The 24,950-nt window shown below is 40.8% G+C and overlaps 1 protein-coding gene across 1 annotated transcript in view; it reads left to right on the top strand.

Annotated features, from left to right (window-relative positions):
* magi1b (membrane associated guanylate kinase, WW and PDZ domain containing 1b) overlaps positions 1-24,950 on the top strand; it is a 133,436-nt gene that overhangs the window by 46,849 nt on the left and 61,637 nt on the right. Inside the window, 1 exon segment of the mRNA XM_020592728.1 lies at positions 11,735-11,851. Coding sequence (XP_020448384.1) covers positions 11,735-11,851 — 117 coding nt within the window.

Genomic DNA, 24,950 nt, shown 5'->3' with positions numbered 1-24,950 from the left:
AAGTATATATTTGAAGTTGGATGTTTGCTTTGTTTTCTTCAACTTCTTTGTGTCAAGACTACACAGCGTGGTGTCCTGTGTTTTCTTTCCTCTATATAATGGCTTCTAGTTTTGAGTGCCTTCCAATTCCATTTCTGAAATGGGATCAGGGAATAGATGTGGTGTGTTTGAGTGCGTGTTTTGTATGCACGTGTCACTAAATGTATTCATCCACTCGGGCAAGGCTGCATGTCTGTATTTGTGCGATCACATGACCTCTTGAGTCAGCAGTGTCAGCTTGAAGAAAGTGGATGGATGGAAGGCCTAAAGGGGATGACTACAGGTTGGTGTTAGCATGTCAAAGGGTGTGGCTGAGGGAAGGAAATGAGGGCTTCAAGGATAGAAGGGGAGTTAAGTAAGGAATTGTTGGGCTGCAGACCTCTGGGGGAAAATGAGAGGACAACAGAAAATGGCAGAGAATACTGGAATATGATGTAGCTAGGCGCATAGAAAACCACAGCAAGGAAAGATGGAAGGAAAAACACGTTAAACTGACTTTACCTACATTTTAAACAGATTTTTTCATATGAACTTAGTTATTATATATATTATTAATATGGGTATTTATACAACTACAGTAACATTTAAATAAGTCAGTGTAACCTGTTACAGGTGCACCAATGCAATTTTACACATGTGCATGTGTCTTCTGAAGGAAACAACCTAATGATGTCATCGGGGTTATGGTAGGTTGTGTTTGGATTCAGTTTTCACAAGTGGACAGCACTAAATATAAGTGTAAATGACCACGAAAATGGACTGTGATCCAACCACTGAAACCACTTGCCGAGGTGGTCGGGGACGCATTTGACCACATGTTGGTTGTAATGTAAACACTGATGCAACACGGACCTTACAAGAAAATACATCATCAGTGTAGGACATGGTGGTGGTTTCCGCCTTCAGGAAATTTGCGTTTCAAGATGCTTCAAAAAAAAAAAAAAAAAAAAATGCAGAGAAACGTGATACAAATCTATGGATGTCTTATGAAAGATTTCATAATACTTCTTTTTTGGTTTGGGAGACTGCTGACAACAAACCAATGTAATAACTGTGTGATCTTTTGGTCCTAAGCAGAAGTAACACAGCAGTAAGGAAACACGAGTGGCCTACTGAACTCCTTGGAGACATGTATATAGACAGGTGTGAATGATGATGTGTCTCGGCTGTCCACTTGTGTTCAGATCACAGAGTGCATCTGAAAAGCACGTCTAAACAGGGTCTCAGCTTGGCCTTGATACAGTACTTAATGCTTTTTTAACACAGAGCCTGGAGGTGTGGAAACATAGAGCTTCAGCGCCAGGGATACCTGTAGAAAGGTACAGGGAGAGAGAGAGACAGGACACACTACAGGAGAGAGGAGACACACAGTTAGTGACAGGTTACGGTGGCATACAAGTGCATGGAGAGAGAGAAGGGGAGAGGAGCTCCGCACCATGGAACAACCCTCAGCTTAGGCCTATAACTAAGGGATGGTACACCAAACCAAACTTATCCTAGAATGCTTGTCCAATAATTTCATAGACACCACTACACGGACCTAAGCAAGGCCATCCTGTTGACTAGAAACCACTGGTACGTTTAAATATACTCGGAGGCAACAGGACAGTCCAGACCCCCTGCTTGCTTGCAGTTTTCACGATGGCTGTCAGTCTTATCCCTGTTCAGCCACATTAGATATGATGCCATGAAATATCAGAAGACATATCGCAACATACTAAGTACCTTTCTACCCTCCCTCACTGTCCTACTAGGATTATATTGAAAACAACAGTATTATATTAATCTAACTATGAGCTTTATCAAAGATGAAAGTCTTAAGTCTAATCTTAAAGGTAGAGAGGGTGAACAATTTAAAGATGACACTTTGAGCTCTGGGAAATAGAGGTGGGAAATTATCGCGCGTGTGACATATTGTTGACTAAACAATTAATTTCAGTTGAACAAATAATCACCATGCTCCATTGGTTTTTAAAAATGTTTGACTGAAGGTCCTATTCTTCTTCAGTATGCTGCCAGCTCAGATCAGTTCCGAAAGCTGACTTGATGTATCTGCCAAGGCAGTTATGGTAATCATCATCATTTTACAGCCCCCCTTTTTCACACACACACACACACACAACAAACAGAACCACACACAGCACACAGGCATCTGCAAATTCACCTGACAATCAATATGAGCACACATAAACACACACAGAATACATGCTGTCCCTCACACTTAATGATCCTGAGTGACATGTGCCCCCTGGTGGCAGAGTTAATGAGCTTGCCCAGGGTCCTGAGGCGAGGCGGACTCTTTGCAGACCATAACTAATCATAGAGAATAACCGTCTCTTCCCCATGTGGCCAATTACAAGGCCGGAAATCTGTGATGAAGAGTCCCAACTGCTGGTCATTGTAGATGGGCAGGAGGACCGTGCCTCACTCCCACGTCCGTCTTGAATATGAACACGTAAAGAAACCTCCCACATCTGGTTTGCATTTTCTCTTTTCATTCAGTCTTTCTTACCTTCTGTCTCCCTGTCTTTTTTGCTTTCCTCCCTTTTGTTTAACCTCTTTGGTCTCTATTTATACTCGGTCTCTTTTAACAGTTACATCTCACCTGGCTTTAATTTCTCCATCATTCCTCCAGTTATTCTCCCTCCCCCTTGCTCCCTGCCTGTGACCAGTGGTTGGTCTGTCAGTACATTGTTCACCCACTGTGGGCCTGGGGAGACGTAGCACACTGCCTTTTATTACACCCCAACTGTGGCCCATTCATCTTGCTGTGAAATGGAATAGCACTGGAGAGAAGATATTACAATAATACACTTAACCACTGTAAAGGCATAATAAACCTTCAGGTTAGTGATACATTTGTGTAGTCAGTCCTTAGTTATTTGTAGCTTTGTAAATTGCTGATAGTCCTTGTGTGTGACATTGTTGCTTTGTTTTACTGCTTTATTTAAAGTTTGGTTTGTTTTTCTGAGTTTCTGTAGGTGGCGCTTGTGTCTTTGTCTTTTGCTGTCCTGCTGCATAAATGTGCATTTTAAGTACAGTTGGGTACAAAAGATTTCATCCTCTTATTTTGAAATGGCAAAAAAGTAAAATAATTTCTCATCAACATAATATTTAATCCACATTCAGGTAATACAAGTGTTTCTTCATTAACTGAAGTGACAAAAATGGTCAGGTATTGCATAAATAAAGAAAGTTATAGTAAAATCAGTGGAATCACATCAGTGGAAAAGTTCGCATCTCCCTTTATGAAATGTTCTTTAATACTATATATCTTCTCCCTAACCTAAGCATTTGTATTCTTTCAGGTCTAATTTTAGCCAAATCTTCATGGTGTAGTTGTTCTAAGTCTACCAGATTGCTTGGCGTCTTCTATGTACCATTTTTTGTTTCTTCTGTTGATGAAGGAACATTTGTTCTAGCTGAATGTGCATTAAATCTTATGTTGATGTTTTACTCTTTTTGCCATTTCAAAGTAAGGGGATGCAAACTTTTGCTCTTAACTATGTAAAAAAACTGTTTTTAATATTTGCATATAAAATTTAGAATAATAAATCATGTTATGCTAAATTAGAATTTCTCTAATTTTACACATGTAGATCAAATTACTCACCCTTAATTGGAAAAGAGTTGTGTAATGTCTTGTTGATTTCTTCAGGGTTATCTTTCACCGGGCTTGAAACTTGATCAGTTTTGGCAGAAGTCCTGTGTAAACTGCACAGTGTGTCCATTGAGATAATCGGTCATTTACTGGCTCTAGAGGAAGAGACAGCTGAGATGACCAGTGATAAAAGTCCTCTGCTGCTTTTGTTTCTTAATTTATTTTTCATGGTATTTAAATCTGTCTGCAACCTGGCTTAAATCTGGGAGCCAGCCAGCTTGGTCTGTCGCAGGCGACTAATACTCCCTTTGGTCTTGAAATGCTGCCTGCCAATGAGGAGAGGCCATGATGGAGAGGTAATTACCTCCAAAATGCATGTGTCCCACTGGCATTGCATCAGCCAGTAATCAGCCACTGACTGGGCTAGTCCTGGCCATAGAAAAAGTTTACATCAAGGCAACATATAATTTAATGGTTTGGTTTGATTTAACTTGTTCATGCTTTGTGGAGATGTTGTAGCTGCATTTGAAGGACTTAATGGTTGTTGGATAATATACCTTTTTTTTTTTTACTTTTTCATATTAGATCTCAAAATTGCATTTGTTCCTATAATGATGTTGTAACTGCATTTGAAGGACTTAATGGTTGTTGGATAATATACCTTTTTTTTTTTTACTTTTTCATATTAGATCTCAAAATTGCATTTGTTCCTATAATACAGTAAATGTAGAGCCATGCTGTGTGTCAGTGGATGATGGATAATCTTATTCACAAGTCTCAGGAGGGAGCTTCAGTTGTAGAGGCTCATACTTTATGGAGGTACCATCCAAAGCATGTTAACAGCCTAGCACTTATAGGATTGTGTTCAGCACCCACATAAATCATGATGCAAGCACTGTATTATTGTTTATGATGTTCAAGTCCTTGGCTAGCAAATGCTGATGGTTGTCATATTAGCTCATGTTGTGTAAATAGTGGCCTCTACACAAAGAGAATGTGAAATTCCAGCTCTACAGTACACTTGCATATTGTTAGACCCATAAAAAGTCCCATGTTAGTACTCTGTCATTTGTCAGATTGCATCAAATGTCCACTACAGTCCCCTTTGCCACTCCAGATGATGAAATGAATCTTTGGAGGATTACTTTTGCCTCCAGTATGTGGAGGACTACAATCAATGAAAGCAATGTGGAGCATAGCAAACAACCAAGCAGCTTCAGGACACACAATCTATAGATTGGATTGAAAACATGTCAAAGATTTATCCCTGGTTGTCTTGGTTCTGCTGTTTTTTGTTTTTTGTTTTGTCTCCACTCTGCAAGGGCCAGATGTCAAAGAGTAAGAATCAGTTTCTTTTAAAGCTATACTGACTGTACCAGACTCTGTACCTTTGGTGTCTTAACAGCTTTGACTGCAGATTGTACCACAGCGATGGCCATTGCTCATGTGTCTAATTTGAGGTTCACACATACCAGCAGCTCTGGGGAATTTAAAGTAAGAAATGAGTGAACAACTAAAACAGTGCTTGCTTTCTGCATTTCTTCTCTCCTTTGATGGACAATATTTACAGGCAATTTCTGTAACAGTTTCACAAAACTTTCAACCTCAAATTTGATCATGTTTTGTGTATGATATGATTAGGAGCGGCTATGTTATATAGGCCGTGGATTTTTTTTTTAGCTTTACTGAGGAATTCAGCAATGCTGATTACAATAGATTTTCCTCTTAGTAGGTGGTTTTGTCTCATGCCATGAAAGTGTCTGGACCATTTTCTCCTCAGTCTAGAGCTTTCCCAACTTAAGTCAGCATGGAACATTTTCAGACCCCTTCTTCCACATTTTGTTATGTATCAGACTCATCTTTAATAGGATTCAATTCATTTTTTCCCCTCAATCTACATACAATGCTTCAGACTGACAGTGAAAACCGGTTTTTGGAATGTTTTTTTTATTTATTTATTAAAAACAAAAGACTGAACTATCCCATTTACATAAGTATTCAGACCACCTGTGCCTAATGGAAAGTAAGTAAATAAAGTAAGTAAAGAAAGTACACCTGTGCCTAATGTAATGCACTGGATCTAATAAGGAAAGTCACACACTGGTCTATATAAGGTGTCAGAGCTGATGGTGTATGTCAGTCAGAACAAAGACATAAGGTGGAAAGAACTGTCCATAGACCTGTGAGACAGGATTGTGTCCAAACACAGATCTGAGAAAGGATACAAAAACATCTCTGCAGCATTGAAAGTGCCCAAGATTCCCCTCCATCATTTTCAAATGGAAGAGATCTGGAACCAGCAACAGTCTTCATAGATCTGGCCAACCAGCCAGACTGAGTAATCAGGGACAAAGGGCCTTGGTCAGACCGGTGACCAAGAACCTAAGAGTCACTGTGAATGAAATCCAGAGCTCCTTTCTGAAGATAGGAAACCCTTACAGAAGGACAACCAGTAACCTACTGTGCAAGTATGGGTCAATGTTGGCACATGATGCTGTGATCTCACCACCTTAAATAATTTTACTCTTTATAAAACTAATACATGTACATTTTAAGTGCTAAATTACTGTTTTTTGGACAATTTATACAGTGCAGGACCCTCATGTTGTTTTGAGACATGACAGGGTGAAGGTTAGACTATGTAGCCCTAATTAAATTTTAGTTTAGTTTTAGTTATTGTGTCCTTTAAACATGGTGTCCAAACCTATACTGGGCAGAGTGTAGTAGCTCTTAGCTACAATGCATTGTATTGCCCAGAGAACTGCATTTATACCGAAAACTACAAATGATTTGCAACTCATTTAGGACTGCTTATTGTCAGTGAGGTCAGCTCTTTGTTTTTGTAATGCTCTGTTAGTCCAGAGAGGGGCAGCAGACTATGCCAGGCTGTGACCATCACTACCTTCACCACAGTCAGTACTCATCTGGCAGCTGTTGCTATGGATACAGAGACCGGCCATTGCTGTGATGCAAGCTACATCTAATAGAACTCAGAGACAGGATTGTTCACACAGGCACCTGTCTGCTCTGTGAACATGTAGACCAGTCTGCACATTGCTGCAGTATTTAAAGAGTTACTCACTGGTGTGTCATTTAGTCAGTACCCTACCTGCGATCTCAAAAGGAGTAGTGTTGCTGTTTTCTGCGTTTTCTCTTAAATCACCTTCACTTTGCTGCAGTGTGTGTTGGTCACAGATCATCACTGGTGGTGTCCGTAAACATGACTATAGGGCATTGAGTTTTTTTTAGTGATGATCTGGACCTGTGCAAAATAAGACCCACATTCACTTTTCAAGGGTCAGTTAGAGCTCTGTCTCTTATCTCCCTCACATGTTTAAGCACTGATCAACTGTGTTGAATATTAATGTAGCTACTGCTGGTAGAATTAATTAAATGGTGATTAGCCTTGATTATTTGATTAACTAGTGCCATCCCTGCACTGCTCACTTAAGAGTTGATTACTTAAGACATGACTTTGGACAGCCCGTGTACGACTCATTGCTAGATTTAACTTGTAGTAGGTCAGGTTGGAAGGCACCAATCGACGTGACTTTCAAGCCCCTTTTCTTTGTTACGTCCCAATTTGGAGAAACAAAATGTAACCATAAATAGCCCACTGAAAGAAGGCTTTAGTCTGATCATAGCTTCTACCTGGAAAACACATTCCTTGATTTTAAAGAGACAATTGAATAGAGAAGAAAAAATAAGTTGTTACCTTGTATGCCAGACTGTTTGTGTATTCCACATTGATACAATACTCAGTGCCCAGCCAAACATGGTGGCACTGCCAAATCTGACTTGGCTAAGTGTTAAACAGGCTGGCACCCTGGCGTATGACTGCGTTTTCTACTTTGTTGCTTAGGAGGTTGCTTTATGTTAAGAGGGTGATTGTATGTTGTGCCCAGTCTGCTGACTGAAGTTACAGTAACATCTCTTAGATGCCTCTGCATAGAGACCTTTTCAAAATGGGTTATTTATTTCTAGCCAGGCCATGCATTGACATTTCCTCAGTGGTTCCTGTAAATAGAATCTAGTACACACCACAGCCACGCTGGCGGCTCACTGAGGCTTAACTTAGGCACATTCGTGCTTTGTGCTAAATGCTAAAATCAAATACTGGTCAAATTCAGACCTTATGATGGCACTAGATAACTAAGGAGTCACCAGTGTTATATAACGGGTCATCCTGAGCAGGATCTGCACATGATTTCATGGCAGTCCATGCAATAGCTGTGGAGACATTTAATCCAAAACCACAAATGTCAAGCTCATGGTTCATTCCATTGGAGAGTGAAAGTCATCTGAAAGTCAGGCGATCATCGTAGTCATAGATATACATTCTCTGGGTGCCTGTGCAAAATCCATTCCATAGGTCAGTGAAAACCTTGACCAGCTGGTGAAGCAAGAGAAAATGTCAGAAGAAATCATTGAGATGAATTTTAGGGGACCATGAGTATCTGTACCAAATATAATGACAATCCATCCAGCAGTTGAAATATTTCACTACATGAGAGATGTTAAAAATGTTAGCCTTGACGCGAGAGGAAAGGTCAGTGGATCACCAGTGTCAGTAGTTTGATCCCCAGATGCAGTTGGAAATAATAGTCTAGACTGAGATAATATCTGTGCCATGTGAACATTTAAGAATAATATATTTGTTTTGAGCAGTAATTTGAAGAAAATGCAGATTCTCCTATGTGAATGTCTCTGTGGAGTCACACATAGAGCCTGTAATATGTCCATTACAAATTCCCCCCCAGTAAAAGTTTTCATGTACAAGTAAGTGTGGATTTTGGCCTGAGCCCAGACCCTGAATTGACAGGATATATATCAGTTACTTTTCAGCAAGCCATTCCAGTGAGACTGATTTCAGAAATGGCAGTCAGATCATTCAAAGACCTGTTGCATAATTGTAGCTGCAGGTTTTGAATATCAAGCCAATTTCCAGAGTTCTCCATTATGTAAAGACATTGCTCGTCTGGAGCATGAAGGACCCGTGCAAGTTAGTTACTGCCATTTCCAGAATCAGCAGAAACTGGTGAAAACTTTCCTTTCCAACTGCAGCAGCCTAGTAAGCAGAAAGATCGAGTTTCAGTGAAATTTGGTTTTTCCATGCTGTGAGTACAAATGTCAACTGCCAGTGGAAGGTCTGGCTGGTGCCATGTCTGGCTCTGCATGTCTGAACAGAGCCTTGGCTGGCTGATCAGAGCTGAGGGCTGCAGGAGCGGGCTCGCTGTGAGATGCCTGAAAACTGGTGGAGCTTTTCACATTTCAGCTGGGTCTAAAACTCTTTTGATATTTTGTCTGGCTTACTCTGATGTTCTCTTTTTGTGTGACAGACTCTGTGTCTTTCTCACTCTTGCATAAACCTCTTCACCCCCACTTCCCTTCTGTCTTGGATTGCGTGTCTCCTTCCTCAAAATCTTGCTTGATTTAGGGGGCTTATGGAAAATCTATAACAGGTGGGCTGTGTTTGAAGGATATGTCTTTTCTAATTATCTGTTTGCAGAGGGATTTGGGTGGGTGGCCGCTGGGCCAAATGTTCTCCCAGTGCAGTCCTGCTGCCTGCCTGTCTGCTATTTGTTGCCTTGAGTCAAATTAAAATCAGCTTATTGGTCAATTAAACTATTTACTATAAACCTGTAGTTGGTCGGGTTTTCATCAAAAATGTACCATTCAATATTTAAATCATGTATCTTTATCTATCAGATAAAGAAAGAAAATGAGACCACAATGAGGCACCAGAATCAAAATGACCCAGTCGCAGCTATAAAAAAGAACAACGCTGATAAACATCTCGGATCTGTATTGTTGTTTAGGTTGGTTGACTAGCTGTGTTAAAGGCTTAAATAGTAGTGAGTTGTGATCTGTGGTACCTTTTTGCACATAAGATGGGTGATAGATTGCAGATAAAATTAATAAACAGAAAATAGTTATCAAATTACACATACTATAGGATGTATTCAACCTCAGGTTATCTACCAGTCTGTCTGTCTATCTAATCTCAATGTGTCCCTTCTCTATAGTGCTCTCACATCTTCCTGTCTTGCCTCTTAGGTAGCTTTTGAGTACCGTCAGTGTTACACATCGCCAAACCCAAAACTCTGACTGGGCCGCACCTTCTGCTAGCGAGAAATGCCCATTGCTCTCCCATAACTGGGTTTGTACAAGAGCATCAGGGTGTGTATTATGCTCTCTATTGGCCTGAACATTGACTTTTGGCCTGTTGTGAGGATTACAGCTCAGTGATACTGTATGTCTGTAAGAGCTTAGATCTTGGAGCGGAGACTCTAACTTGAGACGGCCACATAGGTTGTTGAAATCGCTGACTGTGTAGAAAAGGTGGACAAGCCCACTGTGACATCACCCAATGGTTTTCTAAAGAGAGGTTTTGAAGCCCCCTGCCATATTGGTAGTGCTTCACCCTGCCTGCTACAGCTAATCCAATAAAGGGCAACGAGATGGAGCATGAGTGGGGCTGAGGCGGGCTGAATGGGTAGAATGAAGCTAGCCACCAGTTAATCATGGGAGTCTATGGGGATTGAATCCTTTTTGGAGTCAGCCTCAAATGGCCATTTGAGGAACTGCAGGTTTTGGCACTTCTGCAATGACTTCGTTTCTCAGCCTCAGGGGTTTTCGCATGGTTGAAACTAATTATGCTTAATCAAATAACCATCATCAAAGTTTATGACTAATGCTTTACTCTTTTTTCTGTGCCATTACTTTATGCAATTAATAAGGAAAAGATTATTAATAATGCACTGAAAATTTCAAATATCAAAAAAAATGCTTATATACTGGAAGCTTTGTTTTCAAAGTTCACCTTGTTTTATTGTGGAGGAAGTGTCTGGAGAGAGGGAAGTCTGGGCATCGTTGCTTAGACTGCTGCCCTCGCGACCCGGTTCCGGATAAGCGGAGGAAAATGGATGGATGGACCTTGTTTTATTGTGTATAAACAAAACCTATTTTTGAGAACTGCCATTTTAAGATGATACAGATTATTTATATGGGTTTGTACCTGGGCTGTGTATTGATACTTTACTAGCACTGTGAGCGTGACAACTTCAAAACCAGACAGAAAAAGTGCAACCATAATTAAATTGTAACATTCTCCACTCTGCGTGTCAGTGAATGGAAAAATTTGGAGTCACATTAAAATAAAACCGTTATATTTGTGGGACGTGCCTGTTTTGTTTTTTTGCAATCCTACAATCATTCTGCCAACCAGTGCAGAATGCTCTTCTATATACTATGCTAACAATCTCAATAATCTTATTAAAAACACACACACATACAGACACACACATACACACAGTTTCCATGGAAACAGGATCCTGGGCCCTTTATGACTGGTTGTTTGCTCAAGACAACCAAAAATGGTCTCAGCAGCCGTGCAAAGACGGGACATAAATCATTTGTATAATAAATAGTGGGGGCATGTAGTTAAATACGTGATAATACAGTGTGTTTGCTGTTGCATGAAGTAGTATTGCTATTGAATATAGGTCAAGACATTGTCATATTCATTAGGTGAATGACCTCATTTTTGTTTATATGAAAGCATACAGGATGTGTTTTGCATCTCTGCTCTGTTTCTCATTTTGTTGTACTGTTTGAGTTGTGCTTACACATGCCTGTAATATGGGCACCGACTGTAGTGGCCACACACATTCAGAAACAGACCCATTCGGATACTTTCCAGCCGCCCTTCAGTAGCCTAATGTGTGTCTGAAGGCCAGATGGTGTAGCGGTAGGAGATCTGATGGTGCTGCTAGCCGTGGTGCTAGCAGCTTTAGTCTTGGCTAGCTCTGCCTGGTTGGAGAGGGGGGAGCCTGCAGCCAGCTACCCCTCTGAGTGAAAATGGCAAGTGTACAATTCACAGCTATGCACTCAGTGTTTAGCTTTGCTGTGGTTGTAGGATGAATTTGTTTATTTCTTTTTATGGGAGCCAAATTGTGTGGCCATTTGACACTTGACTGTGAATAGTAACAGGGGCACTTCAACTCTCATGATGCTCCTATGTTGGCCTTGTTTTTGCTTTGGTTGTTTTGATGACATTACCACATGCTTTCCTGTTTGTGTCCCCAATGACAGGAAGCAAGCTGAACAAGGACCTGAGGAGCTACCTGAGCCAGCGCTTCCAGAAGTCTTCGCCTGACCACGAGCTGCAGCAGACCATCCGGGACAACCTCTACCGCCATGCTGTGCCTTGTGAGTTCCATCCGCCTTGCGTTATTTCCTCAGCTTCCTTGTGTTTGTCATGCTCTGCTCCCTGTTTAAACTGTTCCTCCAGTTGGCTTTATATGCTGACAAAAGTGCTGTAACTCCCAAGGTATTTATCACTATAAAAAAAACAACAACAACAAAAAAAACAAAACCTTTGGGTTAGTTCATGTCATTTGAGCCACTGTCATAGCTTTAACCATGACCGCTTGGGGATCCATGTAGTTGCCTCACACAGACACTTTGCATAGTTGTCTAATTAAGTTCGATTGTTTCAGTCTAATCCCAGCAAGCTTTATATCTTCCATGGAGCTCACCTCACGTTGTGGGTTTATCAGTTTTATCACTAATCTTCATCCCAAAATGGCCTTTTCCACCTGCCTCCAAAGCTGATAACAAGCAGTGAGCTGATAAAAAGTCAGCCACCCTCATTAATTCAGTCAGCACAGTCTTTTCTTTATTGATATTGTCTGAACAATCAAAGAAAATGTCTGGTGGCTCCACGGTGAATAGGTTAGTAGTAGGGATTGATAGTAGTTTATTGATTTGCATAGAACAGTAAAATCAACTTCATGGACCAAAAAGAGCCAGGTTCATCATTTCCATGACACTGGCGTTGGAATTCCCTATTGGACACAGGATGTCTCACTTGTTTGAGGCAAGAGAAGGAAAGAGATGTAACAAGTAATGAAACTACAGAAAAGGCTGGCCTACTAATTTTTTTTTTTTTTTTTTTGTCACTTTCTACCATAAAATCATTTCTGGAATACTGTAATTTGAAATATTCAGACTTGATCAAAACAACTTATTTCTTGGTAATTACTTTTTATTTGTTCCATCATCATACAGTTTCCAAAGCTTTATCTTACTTATCACACTGTTTTGTTTGTTTGTTTTTGATTTGCAGTTAATTCCAGACTTGAAAGGGAGCCACCTGGTTTGCATGGCTCTCAACCATTGTTTTTACAGTTTGTTTATTCATGGCCCTCTCACCCAAATGACTACCCGTATTCAGGAGGCTTGTTGAAGAGGACTTGATCTGTATTACCTCCACTGCCATATGTCAGCCAGACACTGGTGGAGAGTGGGGGTCTGGCAGTAAAGGCCAGTTTAATCACTGAGTGGTCTATAGCACACCAGACAGAATCCTGGTGTTGTTAGCAGTAAACAAAGCATGAAGGTACTTCCCAGGCCGAATGTTTTATAGGACTGTAAAAGTTTGTTGGCATGCACTTGTAGAGGAGTGGGAGACTTGCTGGAATATTAAATTTATAAATCCCATGGCACTACTCAACTTTTTTCTTTATTATGGGAGGGCAGTGGGCTCAGTCCCTTATGCCCTGCACAGCACTCTGAATAACAAATGATTAACACAGTAGTTGTATATGAAAGCGTATGCAAATGCATGTGCTATTGGTGCCTAAGTGAGATGGATTTGCCTGGACAGCTTTGGTCTGTGGTTTCGAGAGGTCATTGCGTGTATCCATGTTTACGTATGTGCAAAGGTTGATCAGAGCGTTGTCTATGTGCATGTGTAGGTGTACGTGTGATTAACGCATGACAAGCAGGTGGAGAAACAGATGGAGACGTGTGTCTGTGTATGTTGGGGCTTCTCCTGCCACTAAATCAAGTGAAATAGTAACTCAGCTGAACCAGGCTTTCTGCAAATTGTATTGCACAATACAATAACCAACTGTCTGTTAAAGTCCACATTTGTAATTTTTTGACTCTATGGATTTGAATGTACCTAATTATAGAAACTTAGCAGTTTGTGCATTTGTCTACTAGTTGGCACTACAGCAGTTTTGCAACAGCAGTTGGAGAAGTCTAATGTGCAATAACCAGTACTAGTAGTAAAAAACTTATTAGTACTGTATACAGCCAGTAACTGTAATTCTTATGTAAATAATATTCCAATAATTTAATAAACTGTATGGTTACATGAAGAGAAGACAACAAAACCTTACACACTTACTGAGACAGTGTACTATAATCTCTGTTGACTCATCATGTTGACCTGGGCTTAGTGTGGCATTGTCAGTTGTGGTGGGTCAAGTCAAGTGAGATTTTGTTTGTACCCAGAAGAAGCCTCAGGAAGGGCACCCGACTCCCAAGATGAACAGACATACAGTAGGTGTCCTGCACACAGAATGAATCGGTACAACAGATTCAACAGTATGAATAATCAGAGTTGTAAAAAATATAAACATATATGAAGAACATGATCTTAAAGAACCAGCAACTTCCAGGTTCCACCAACAGACCCAAGTCACACAACCTCCCCTCTAGACAAAGATGTGGTATCCAGACATCTGGATAGATAGAAGAGAGGCAGGTCTCAGGGCGGCCGATGGTTCAGCACAGAGAAACTGAGTGTAAGAGAAGATCGTATGTATGTTCAGGGGAACCAAATACAACACGGTTAGAGACATGCAGTGTCAGACAAATGGCTCCCCCTTCACGCTGGTGTTCTAAACAACCAATAGGAATCACAAGAGAAGCGATATGAGCTTGATCAATCACTGGATTCCCACCTACTGCCAGCAATGTTAGTTGGAGTGCCATGCCATTTGCACCACAGCAGGGACTGAACACTGTGGTGGTGAGAGAGCATTTATTCTGTGACATTATTTTAGTCTTTTATTACTCATCCAAACTGTTTCAATTCTGCATAGTCTAGACAAAACTAGTAAGGGACCCTTTTTTGAGAAGTATCTTGCAGATTGCAAAGTACAGAAAATGGTTAAACTGAGAAAATATATTTAGAAGTAGTAAAGCAACTTGGTAGATTAGCTATCATAAACCACAAAAATACATTTTAAGAAATGACTATCGCAGAATAAAGTAGCACTGAAGATTCAGTGACATTTACTGGACAAGTCCGCCTTCAGGTACTTCTCTGAAGATTTTTAAGTTTCAGTGCAGTTGGTTGTAAACATAAACTAGTCTCCTCACTCACATGTGCAAAATGACAGTTGTTCCTATAAAACTGTTAAAAATGTGAAGCCACAGCTCTCACACCCTCCCCCATCTGCTAAGGCGTCTATCAGCTTCCCTTGTGGTCACCCCATCCCCACTGTGAGCGTTCCCATTTTCCCATTGTGCTGGCTAAACCCCCCACCCCAAAACTCAGGACGCCACTGCCTCTCGTCCCGTCGCTGCCACTGCTGCTCCCTTTCTCCATCTGTATTGCTTTTTGCTACTAGTTCATCAGAGCAGTAGCAAGAAGCAGAAGAACAGGGGATTGCTCTGTTTGGTTTATACCTGATTCTAAAGCTCAGCATTCTGTGTCAGCGAGTCTTGAAAGGGGAGCTCTGGTCTCTCCTGCATCAAGGCAAGTAGCAGTATTGTTTGCAGTGATGTTGATGGCTTACTGCTTGCTTCTCAAATAAGCGACATTTGTGGAGGCTTGTGTTCACGTGCGTGTGTGATGAATTGCGGGGCTCACAGCACAGGCGATTGGACGACCCATATATAGGCTAAGAGGACTGCTCGGAGGGAGGTGGGGGCTGAAGCCGCGGGGATGGGGGTGGGGTGTAGTTTGGGTGTGCAAGGGGGCAAGAAGGGGGGGATGGGCATAGAAGAGAAAAGAAGAGAGAGGGGATGGAAAGATACAAAAACACTCACTCACTCATACCAATGTTGGTTCTAGCTAGTCAGTCAGGCTAACATATGTATACAAAATGAGTTATAGGTGGATGATGATGTATGTACATTATGTTGTAGCCTATATCGGACTTTACTGTGTGGTCTGATGTGCTTCTTCTGCTGTGAGGGTGTCTACAGTGTGTACAGAAGCAGTCTATCTGGTGTTATTTTGGTAAGGTTAGAGATTGCATCTGTGGATGCAATCACGCAGTCACCTGAACAAAAGAAATGCAGTCAGAATGTGAGAATGACTTTGCCATTGTTAAACAGCAGAAGGTGGTAAATCAAGAAAGATTAAAGAAGATGAAAAGAATATTTAGAGGTGAATTTTATACTCTATTGACTTTGTTAACCCAGAAGTGGACCCTGTGTCGGTCAACCGTGTGTGTGTGTGTGTGTGTGTGTGTGTGTGTGTGTGTGTGCCCGCAGTTTGACATGCATTGAAAATAAACGGGCTAAACACATGGCACATGTCTTGCCAATGACGGAGCTTTCCTGTTGTGCCACTTCTCAGCTGTTGACAGTTCACTGTTACAAAGTGTGCTTTGTCTTGCATTGGATAGCCACATTTGGATGCATATTTAGTATCACTGCTGTTAATCTAGTCTTGGGAATTTTAGAACCATCAACTGAAATATGGCTGACCTGTTGATGCTGTCAAGGAAAGAAGGTACTATCAGTAACAGAGCTTCATCAGTTCCTCTCTTTCTTTTGTTGGGCTATTCATACACAATGACATGGACATTGTTTCCTTCATTAATGGTCAAACATAGTGTACATTATTATGTTATGTTTTTTACGTTGTTTAAATTAAAGGTATCGTTTTTACCCCATACAAAACATGGGAAAATATGCATTTCTACTTTTTGATGACAGTTGCTAGGTCTCTCATATCTGTATGTTAACTGAAGCTTGCGGTAGAGGGGCAGTTAGCTTAGCATAAAGACTGGAGACAGCTAGCCAGGCTCTCTCCAGAGAGAACAAGATCGACCAACCAGGTCCTGTAAGGCACACTAAACACATTATATCTAGTTTGTTTACAAAATTTGTTACCTTTGGACAGAATCAGACAAGCACCTTCCCCCAGTTTCTAGGATTAGGTGTTAGGGTTAGGGTAGCTCTAGGTTCCTATGAGCCATATGGACAGATTGGTATTGATCTCTCAACATGAAAGTGAATACGAGTATTTCCTAAATGCTAAACTATCCCCCAAATCTTATTTTGTACATGTCAGATGTCTTCCTCCTGAACAGCAATGTGTGCAAATTTTAAACAGAATACATTGACTTATTATATTCTGATATAACACTACACTGTATCAATTTGATTACATTTGAAAATGGGGTTTCTGTCATGCTGCAGGGATCGGACAGAAGTTGTGAAGGAAACAATGGGAGTTGAATTGTTGGTAGTGGGGAAGTTTTTTTTGTTTTTTGCCATCACCAGCACCATTAGCAGGAGTCAAAGGATCATTGTCAATTGTGAATGATGGGAGGAACCCCCTCCCCAAGATTCATGGTTCCCAGCTGTCACACCCAAACGCATATATTCTTGAGTGTATATTGTATGCGCTCACTCAATTACGGACACTGTTGTACACACATGCAGGATGGAGGCCTAGAGATAGTCTGAAGTTTGACGAAAATGTGTCTTTGAGCCAGTACAAACAGTAGATAATGCAATTCTAAATGTGGATGCTTGTTTATGTCTGATCAAGTTGAGACATGAGGAAAATCTCCTACTGTGTTTGCACTTTTGCCATAGGAGTTTGTAGATAATGATGTCTGTGTATAATCTATAGTGTATTACATAGTTTTACTAATCAAGAAAATGAAAACTTTTTTTCTGAATTAAAACAATTTTGATTAGCAGTTGAGGTCATTATATAGTGTATATAACTGGTTTATTAGATAAACTAAAATTAATGCAGGCTAATACAACAGCCATGCAATAAATCCCACCCTCTGGAACATTCGAGTGTGCTCTGTTCTGTGTTTGCTGTCCCAGTATATACCGTTTTCTACATGGTGATGTTGCTAATGTTTGTTAATAATTGATTAAATGGAGGTTAAGATGCCTTTCTCCAACCTAATAAGCTGTCATCTAAGTGTATAGCAAAATATTGTTGATTGTCCTTAATGTTTTAGGCTCAACTAGTATGACTTAGAGATAAGGCCTGTTTGTGTGTTTAGATGCTGACAAATCTTTTTTAGGACCTTATATGAATCTCGATATTGCTGGTATAAGAGCATCAAGCAATTAGATGTAGCTGTTACACAACCATGAAAAGAACTGTGTCTCAAATGAAGAATATACTCGCACATTTAAACTATGATATTAAAAAAATTTACTGTTTTGGGATTTACTATGCACGTTTTTTTTTTTTTTAATGACAGAAAACCATACAAGACTTACACATGGTTTGCAGGACATCAGTTATATTGTGACTGCTTTTTACTGCTAATGTAAAAACTGGGCATTAAAAACAAAACAAACAGAAGGGAAATTTTATTAAGTCTTAACACTTGAGCTTTATTTTCAACAGTTGGGTAAATTCTTTTCAGCTGTGAGTTGTTCCTCCCTTTCACATGCACATTGCTCTGTGGAACACTAGTGTCCATCAGCACTGCACTCAGAAGGCGGATGAATTTTGTTATGCTTGCTGGCATATTAGGTTACACCTAACTTGCGAATACCTTCAAATGCCTGCTTTGTGTTCTTAGTGATACTGTACATCTTATGCATTGGAAACACTTCTAAGGAGTGTCTGACAGAGAATCACATGCCCTTTGACCATACTCCCTTTTACACAGACTCAGTGCTCCTTCGTGGTCAGTTTCTCTCAGCTTAGTCTTCTTTCTTTGTATGGTTCTTACTTTCCACATTTTAGCTTCAACTGTAGATTTGATCAGATCATTTTGGAGTTCTTCCATATTTTTCCTCTTGATATCCTGGTAGCTTTGTGGTACTATTCCTGGCATACTTTTTGTCTGCCAGACTGGTGATGGAGCAGTTCTCTTATGATTGATATGTAAATTTTCAACCTCAGTCCAGTCCATATCTCCCTGCCCAGCTTTCATCCCAGCTTTTTCAGAGCCTCAACATGCAGGCTTTCTTCCCCTGACTCCTGTCTTTTTGATAGTGGTCAGTGATGACTTATTTGCAATTGGTTCAACACCCAGAGCAACGTGTATGTCTGTGTAAGGAAATCAGTGTCTGGGGAAGATGAAAAAGAAACAGAGGTATAGAGAAAAGGAAATACCTTCTGGGATCTGTGAGACCAAGAAAGAATAGGGGTGAAGAGCCAAGATAAGGGGAGGGAGTGTTAGAGAAATAGAGGGGGTGGTGGGAGGGTGCATGTGGGTGCCTGCGAGACTGGAGACAGCAGGGCTCAGTCAGTGAGAGAGAGAGAGACACTGAAGCCTAGCAGTGGTGTGTGTGTGTGTGTGTGTGTGTGTGTGTGTGGGTATGAGACAGAGCGCATTGTAAACCAATGTGTGGATGCTGCTTAGCTTAGCGCCCATTAGCTTAGCATCAGAAAGCCAAAGCTGGACAGAGGAAAGACGCACAGGAGGAAGAAGAGGAGGGTAAAAAATGAGATGGGACTGTGAATCCACACTGGCTTTTCTTCCACTTATCTACACCTGATTGGATTTTCTTTCTTTCCTCTGTCTCCTGTCGACGTGGTGTTGTTCCGTGGACTGTAGGGGAAGGAGAAGAAGCCCCCCTCCCAGGCTCTCTGTTTGAGGTATTTTGTTTCTGTTTCATTTGGAGAGAGGATGCTGAGGGTTGCTGTGATTTAATGGTTGGGGGTTGGGATGGAGGGAGATGGACAGGCAGGCGATGAGAATGGCTGTGCATCAGGCAGAAGGCACTAGGAGCAGAACAAGGGAGTCGGAGGCACATCACTGGCAGTAATGGAGGCTGATGTGTTGTGGTCAAACGGAAGCTGTCTGTGTCTGTCTGTCTCAGGTATGTGTGCATGTGTGTGTGTGTGTGTGTTTGTCTGTGCCAAGGTTTGATGCCTGACTGTGTGTGCAAAGTGTCACTTCTGTGTGTGCGTGTACAGTATGTGTGTTTCTGGTGGAAGTACTCTTAAAGCTATGTGTCTATGTATCTGTTGTCATGCTTGATCATATTGGAAGCCATTACCTCCAGCAGCAAACTGCCGTCTGTCTGTCTGGAGCTTCCTAGATGCTAAGGTTAGCTCCTACCTCTCCTCCCTCTTTCTTTCTCTCCCTTCTCGATCCAGTTCATATCTGGTTTGACCCCCATCCCCACTCCCACCCCACCCCTCTAAATGGATCGTTTTGGAGCCTTTCTTTTCCACTTCCATGTTTCTGTAGGTAGAAGCTAGCCCATGATGCTTTTTTTCTGGGTGGAATAAATAGACAAAGACCTGCTGTGAGTGTGTGCGGAGGGCATTTTCAGGCAGGTTTCTGGCTGATTTAGCTTCACATTGCACTACTGGCCCTTGAGTTGCCTTTTTTTTTCTTTTTATTCTAATCTCCCTCGTCCGTTCCCCAGTCCTCAACCCCCCCGTCACCCTTCTATATGGAAATCGCTTTGAGCTGAAAGCATTGCTTATGAAGGGGGGAAAAAAATAGAGCATGTCACAGGTCTAGAGAAAGGCCTGTTTTGATCTGATTCTGGTGTGTGTGGTCTCTTCATTGCGAGCCTCTTTCATCCAGCCAGAGCAGTGAAAACACCCTCCCCGACTCAAGACAGTCCATCCATGCCAATTGTTGAAAAACCATAACAAAAAAACAGCCCTCTTCAGTATTTAAATCCTTGCCACCACATGCGGAGGACTCTTGAGATTTTTGGGGTCTGAAGAATCAGGTGGCATTCCTAGGATTGACTCTTAGGACGGATGGTCTATGGATGGACTGTAATAACAAAACTAAAAAGCAAAACACAAAATAAAATATAGTCAGGAGTTTAAGGACTGGAAAATGCTGGAATTTGTGGCCTGTGCTTTTGGTTGGATTAACCCTTTACTGGGACAGATGGCTCCATTCTCCTGACTAGCTGACAGTCAGGTCATCACGCTGCATGCATTTGTGTGTGTGTGTGTGTGTGTGTGTAAGTGTGTGTGCATTTGTTTCACCCCAAAGAAGCAGCAGCAGCAGCAGCAGCAGCGCAGGCTGGCTCTGGCCAAGATGGTCGATGAGTCTGTTTTGGTTTTGGAACATGACGGCAGTCTGCTTGCACTCCTCATGTTATTTGTGTGTTTATGTGCACGTGCATGGAGCACTGTGCACATTGAAAATGATCCATGAGGAAAATGTGGACTTGCTGGCTAGGTTGACATGAGAGCATGTTTATTGTGGCGATCTAGAGAAATGCCTCTGCAAGAGCTTCTGCACAACAGTTGGTTTTATGAATGTTGCCAGATTTCCAAAGCAGGGCTGTTATTCATGTTACTGATCATCCACCAGCTACATACAATATTCATCAAAAGGCCACTTATTGCACCAAGGCAGATGCTACATTAAACCCGACACAATCATTTAAATGTGGTCAGTTTGAAAAACAACGCCTTCCAGGTTGTACCACATACTGTATGATTGTATGGTATCTACCCATATACTTACTGTGTGTTCTATTGCTGTCCTGCTGTGTTTAGTATCGCAAACCAGAAATACCTTGCAGACTAAAAGCATTTGGCTGATTGGATGTATGATTTACTGAAAAAATACAGAACACTGCATATTTCTACAGTTTTATGGTGTGCTGTAGGGACTACAGTACATACAGTAGCACACGAGCAGTGAGTTTGACTTGAAGTAAAATGACTGGTCTCTTTGAAAGACACACAGCAGGCTAATTTAATCCACTACTAGACCTGCTTTTATTGTAGTCATCACATTACAAAGAAACGTGATTCAGTGCATATCAGTTAATACAAGCAAGACTAAGGTGAAACATTTGCCTGTTGAGGCACCTATCATTATTGGAGACAAAGCCAGAGTTGTTGGCGTGCATATCACATAGGCCCAGTGCTTCACCCTCTTAGTTTTATTTCCTTGTGCAAGACATGCACAGACAACAGAGAAATGAGAGATGCACATATCACACCTCAGAGCTAAGCTAAAGCAGAATAAGCCAGACCTTAACCTGTTCCTGACTTTAACTGAGCAAATAAATATATAGTTGTTTTTTTTATTCCACATTACATGGTTTAGTTTACCCATCATTGTGAGTTTGCAGGTCTCAGGGAGCACTGCTGCTTGTGTGAGTAAGCTGTATAAAGGCTTTTGTGGCTCCAGAGGGAGCTGTACAAATTCTGATATATTACCTCAATTGATGTCACCTGTGTCGGTTAGGTCTGAAGACACTACAAGTTAGAAATCTTGAGACCTGAGCTTACCAGAACATCTGTAGCACACTCTTCACCTTGGCTAGATGTTAGTTACTCGTGGATACATTAGCTGCTACTAGGATAGCACACCCGAGTCTCCAGCTGAGCTGTCACTGGTTGAGTTGTATTGGGGATAATGTTTTTTTTTTTTTTTTAAACTGTCAATCATGAGTGCAATGCTAAATTGGCAAAGTAGGCCTTTACTATAGCAAGAAGCTTCAATATGAACAGTAGTTGATAGCACATTGATTAATATTCTCAGTAGCATATGCACAACATCCTGTATGTAAAATTGTTAGTCTTCACAGTCCCTCACATTTGGGGATATTCCTGGCCATTCAAATAAGCGTGGAAGCCTAGAAAATGAGGCAGTTGTTATTTGGCGTACTTTTGGGTTACATGACATCATCAACATTAATGCAGCAAAATGGAGTTGGTGTTTTGGCAGGACTCAATATCCGCTTCTGCCAATGTACTGGAACCGGAGAAAACACAAATGAGCAAATTGGAGGATGCGGTATTAACTTATTCTAATATTCTTGGTAGAAAAGGAAGTATAAACGAATAGTGCCTTAATAGAACAGTTGTGATAATGAATCATTGCCAAACACATTTGCGATGGCCTGCGTTACACTCATGGTCCTGATCAGTTCACCAGAGGAATATGTTGAGACACACCATCTTTTTTCTTGTTTTTAGATCATGCTAAAGTCTGTGTATTAGTAGGTGTAGTGTTCCAATACTCTAAAGGCCTGTCTTAAATGCAAGGATGGATTGTGACAGAAACAAGTGTCTTGATTATTGTTGTTTGAGTCTAGAGTTAAATTGTTTGTCTTCTGAGTTTCAAGAGGTTTGAGATAAGAATACACATCCTACTTGTTTTAATGTATGTAAAATAGTTTTAAATAAACACTGTACTTGGAAATGCCACAGTGTTTGGCTAGGTGTGTTTTCTTTAGAGCCTGACCAACTTGTTTAGTTAGGTGACTTTACTTCCTTCTGTTAAGTAGATTCAGGTTTAATTGGCTGGGTGGCACAGCGCAAAGTGTCTACTCTTTAGTAGTTCACAGTGAGGAATAACGTTTGTGTTGTTACATTCCAAAGTAGCCACTTGAATTGGCTTCCTAAAGTATTTTGTGACAACACGTAACCTGTTATCAACATTAATATACTTGATGCATGCTGTGAAAAATGTAGTGCATAGAAATACAGTAGCTGTGGGGCGCAAATGCGTTGCTAGATATAACGATAGAGTGTGACGAATCAGGGTGCGTGTGCATTAACCCGATTGGTCTTGTTTTTCTAACTGATGGTGTTATGTCATTAGTGGTGACAGTGACGTATGAGAAGGTCAGCATGATTGTTGGAGATGAACATTGATCACTGTCAGAAGACAAGCTGGTTTTAAATGAATCACACCAATCCTTTATCCAGTACACACAAAAACATGCGCCTCATGTCTGTTCTCAGGTATTGTTTGTGCATTTTAGCATTGTTTCTGTATGAATACTCTTCTCACCTAAACCTTTCTCAGGCCCTCATCCAAGCCGCACATCTGTCCATGTGCTATTTCTTTTCTTGTGGATAGTAACAAAACTTCTATGTTGGGTGGAGATATAGTAATACTCGTCTGAATGTCTGAGCGTCCCCTTGAGCCAGAATGAACTCCTCCTCATAGTTTGTCCAGCAACTCTGTGAAGATTTTTGTGTTTTTACCACATAGTGCTCTGGTACTGTTACTCTACACAAGGTTTTTGTCATTCCAGACAATTTGGACTGCTTTAATCAGGAGATCTTTTTAATCTGATTATTTTATGGAATTTTGCTGCAACAGTTTGTTGTTGTGACACCACTTTTTACAGTTTGAACAGTAATATATAAGGATATTTGGATACATTCATCTGGATCTTGTTTTATTTGATAGGACCAGCATATAGCCATGTTCCCTCTGAAGCTTTGTGGCTGTTTTGGAGTCCGTATTAAGAGAAGAAAACCTGGTACTAATATGAAAAAGGTGTTTCAGTCTGGGTCACTTGCATCTTTTGAACCTGAGAGATTTAAGCAACATGAAGACAGACCTACTATAAATGCCATACCACACCACCAAACTGGATCTAATGATGATGTTGAACAAGACTCCTCCTTAGCTCCCAGCCATGAACCCTCAGATGTCCAAGAAGTCAAGCCACACATTGCCCTTGTGGAGGGAATTAAATGTAGGTCACAGCTAAAATGCAAGGCCTGCGCTGGGGGATATGTAGACCTAGGGTGCTTTATTGCTCTGATGCAACGCAAAAGTAGGAAATATAAACAGATTTTTCACACAAGGTTATCTTTAGAATCAGGGTTGTGGCGTGCGCGTATAGCCTGCTTTTACTTTTTTCAAGTATTTTCATGCAATTGTGTAAAGACAAGATGGATAAATGTGTTTTCTTCTGTCATTTAAATAAGTTGAGCTATTTTCCTCTCCCTTGCCAACATTTCTGTCACATCCTCCTACATAACCTAATGAGGTTGACATGTTCGTAATTTAGTTTACCCCTTCGTCTTCCATCACATTGTCAAAGATGTTTTATTGAAGCATAATTGAATAATGTAGTCATTTTGGTATTTCTCACGTCATTGTATTCTCAGATCTAATTTTAGTGTCATCCTCTGCCTTCACAAATGTCTGCAACCTTGGTCTGAATCAATTATGCCACTAGAAGGGCAGATGCTCCCTTAAAATACTCTGCCACCAATTAAATATGGATGAATTGCTAAGATTTGTCTGCCAATGAGCATTAGTTGAAGAGGGAAGAGGTCTTCCATGTGGTAAGTACATTAAAGCAATTCATTTGGTTTTACAGTATTTAAATCATTGGGTCTGTTTCCGGTTTTGCATGCAAGTGGCTTGTTTAACCTCTAATTTTCCCCTTAAAGGTCTTAGAGGCTTTCTAGGAGAGGTAATTATAGATGTTATTTCATTGATGTGTTTCTTAAAATTATTAGTCATCTTGTTAAGTAACTGACTGTAATAAATAGAAATGTTTGCTCTATCTGTATGTGCCATTCAGTATCCCAAAAGAAGCCTGT

This window comes from Monopterus albus, unplaced genomic scaffold (genome assembly GCF_001952655.1).
Source record: "Monopterus albus unplaced genomic scaffold, M_albus_1.0 scaffold18.1, whole genome shotgun sequence".
Classification (NCBI taxonomy): Eukaryota; Metazoa; Chordata; class Actinopteri; order Synbranchiformes; family Synbranchidae; genus Monopterus; species Monopterus albus.
Note: the sequence above shows the minus strand (reverse complement) of the source record. Positions and strands in the feature narration are given on the sequence as shown.